The following is a 3,136-nucleotide window of genomic DNA, read 5'->3' on the forward strand; positions in this document are numbered from 1 at the left end:
AGGTGGGGAGGGGCTGGGTATATTCACACCTAATGGGTGCGATGTGCACCATCTGGGGGGTAGACACACTTGAAGCTCTGACTCAGGCAGGGCAAAGGCAATGTATGTAATCTAAACATTTATACCCCCATATTATGCTGAAATTAAAAAAAAAGTTTTTGAATTATCAAGTTTACATAAAAGGCAAAATAAGAATGAAGTTTAAAGGAATAAAAAAATGGCACATTTTAGTACTTCATTTTTAGTGGGAAACAGTTCTTCACTGAAGATATATATAAAGAACTATAATTCTCTTATCCAATGATCTGGGACTGATTGATAAAGATGTAATCTTGATGAGTCAAACCCTTTAAAGCATCATAAATCTGATTATAGCATTAGAGAGACTGAGTGGTCAGAAAGTAGTAGTAAAGACTATTTCCTACCCAAAAAAGTATAAATACTAGGTGGCAAAATGAGCAGATTGAGATTAAGTTGAAAGATTTAAAGTGCCCATTTCTCAAAAAAAGAGAGAGAACCACTCCCCCGGCTCTGAGGGACTGGCCTTAAAATCGACAAAGCCATCACAGTGGAGTATAGATTATGCCTTAGGCCACAGTGGTTTATGGCTTTAATTAAGATTTTATGTATGGGTTTTATGTTCACTGCTGATGGCAGGGTGCTTCTGAAATGCTCCATGCTCTCAAATTATTTAATCCAGCCTTTGAAGGATTATTTTGGGTAATGAATAGGGTCAATGTGTGAAAATAGGTAAAGAAGCGGTGGCAATTACTAATTTAAAACTCTGTATTCTGTCTTTACACAGGTGTTCCGTGGAAATGTTGATAACAACACACCGTATGCTAACTCTTTCACACCTCCCATAAAAGCTCAGTACGTAAGACTCTATCCCCAGGTTTGTCGAAGGCACTGCACTTTGCGAATGGAACTTCTGGGCTGTGAACTGTCAGGTGAGTCTCATATTAATTACTTCTGTTATCTCTTTTAAAAAAAAACATATTTGTATGTAGCCTGCTACTAATCTGCAAATGCAACACTCATAGACATTTATTTCTTCTCCAAAATGTCTACAGCATGGTTCCTTGAGAACCAGTGTGTGTTTATGTGTGGGATAAACAAGTTCTAAAACATGTTACTGGGTAAAATTAATACAAAAATAGTAATAGATTTTGTTGAGTGGTCAAAGAAAGTGCAAGGATTTCTCAGAGGAAGCTTCAGTCAATTTTAAATGTGTCTCATTGTTTTTGGTAGGAACTGTGATTTATATTTTGTGACAGAGGTTCAGTAAAAACTGGAATCTGCCTGACCTCATAAATTGCAGTAAAGTTACGCTATAAAGCACAGAAAAGTAAGCTTTATCTTTGTCCATCTACCATAAGAATTTTTTTTTTTAGGTTTTATGAAACATGTAAATTTATCATTACTCCCAAGGGGACACTACTTCAATACCAAGATTGCTACTATAAATTCATTCTTGGATCATTCTTAGCTAGCAATCTGTTTATTGTACAAATAGTGTTTATCCAGCTTAAGGATAATCTATCAAAGGACTCAGAGTTGAATATTCTCTTTCCCCAGGAGCATCAATACTAGATGTAAAGGTGAAGACTTAGTGTGTGGATCTTACAGTGGCCCCATTTTAATATAACTAGATTCTGAACTAAATAGAAAATCTTGTTTAGGCATTTCACTGTGTTATATTTTTGGTGGATGTTCTTATAATTCTGGCATCAAAATTTACAACTATCGTTGCTGCAGTAGCCTGAAGTTATTTTGTTTAAATAACTATGAAGAAAACTAAAAATTCATGTGGGTGCCAATGTTTAGTATAATCTGAAAGTGTGGAAAAGCCTTTCCCAAACTTAAAACAATGCCATTTAGGTAAAAATGGGATGACAAGTCCCTGTAAAGAGATAACTGTGAACTTTTTATTCATTTCAAGAACTCCCATATAGGTTAAAGTCCATACTTTATACTGTTGCCCTTCTTAGTCTTATTTGGGGTGCCTAGAAAGGGAATGATTCATAAACAAATAAAAGTTACTATTAATATTAAAAATAACCAATTTTAATAAGCTCATTACATTTAAAATAATTAGAGTAATTTGGCCAGTTGAGTCAACCTTTTTTAAGAATCACATTTTCATATTCCGTATTGGGTTTCTTTTCATTTGTTTGTTTCTTTTGTTTTGGTTTTTTTTTTTTTGTTTTTTTGTTTTGAGCAACCAACATACAGTTTTAGTACCATTAATTATCCTAGCAGAGATCCTTATTTTGGTAATTCAACCAGTCCTATTGACTGCCAATAAATCTTAGCAGAATTATTGCTATACAGTGTTTGCATTACATGTCACTATATCACCACAGGCCAGTGTCATCCCTAAGCCATTCATCATAAAGCAATCAAGAGTAAGCCACACTATGATGAGGTCTACTGCAAGCCTCCTCGTTTTTAGTTGCTGAACATCACCTTCCCCAATTTTTCAGTCATTTGATTCATGAAGATTAGTCTTTCATACATGGTGCAGTTACACCCCTAAGGTGTGAGTATATTTTACTTCCAAGTTTGACAAGAGATTACACCTGACGCTTTACAGATTTTATTTTCTCAAAAAAAAGTAGTGTCCCATCTCCAAACCCTGCAAATTGATTTTGCACTTGCATGCAGAGAGCAATATCTCTCAGTGGATGCTTTTAAAAGCTAGGGCACTTCACTACAGAAATATCAATTTCATTAATACTTCGTTTTGATCAGGTGCTGTCCACACTGGTAAAAGAGTTAATTAATTTATATGTATGAAATCATATGGGTGAAGAGTAAAAATAGCATGAGACACATTGGCAGAGGGGTTACCTAGAACACTTAGAAATAAACACTGATGTAATGTACTGAACTATTTCCCAGAGTCCAGTGCAACACTGTAAAGCCCAAGGCTGCCTCAATAAACTGTTAAAACATCTTTCGGCCTGCATAGAAGATGAGCAGTTAATCTCTTCTCAGATACTTAAAAAGTTCATCTCCTGAATCTCTGAAAGAGATATGGAGATATTTCATTCTAAACATCTTTATTTCATTCTAAACTTAAGATGTTTAGAATGAAATAGATTATGACCATAATTAGAGGATGAATACTCAT

The 3,136-nt window shown here is 34.8% G+C and overlaps 1 protein-coding gene across 1 annotated transcript in view; it reads left to right on the plus strand.

Annotated features, from left to right (window-relative positions):
• Window positions 1-3,136, plus strand: part of EDIL3 (EGF-like repeats and discoidin I-like domains 3) — a 508,872-nt gene that overhangs the window by 385,016 nt on the left and 120,720 nt on the right. Inside the window, exon 6 of the mRNA XM_012638396.1 lies at window positions 806-950. Coding sequence (XP_012493850.1) covers window positions 806-950 — 145 coding nt within the window. The remainder of the gene's footprint in view (window positions 1-805; window positions 951-3,136) is intronic.

Source organism: Propithecus coquereli, unplaced genomic scaffold, assembly GCF_000956105.1.
Source record: "Propithecus coquereli isolate 6110/MARCELLA unplaced genomic scaffold, Pcoq_1.0 Scaffold13, whole genome shotgun sequence".
NCBI classification, from domain to species: Eukaryota; Metazoa; Chordata; class Mammalia; order Primates; family Indriidae; genus Propithecus; species Propithecus coquereli.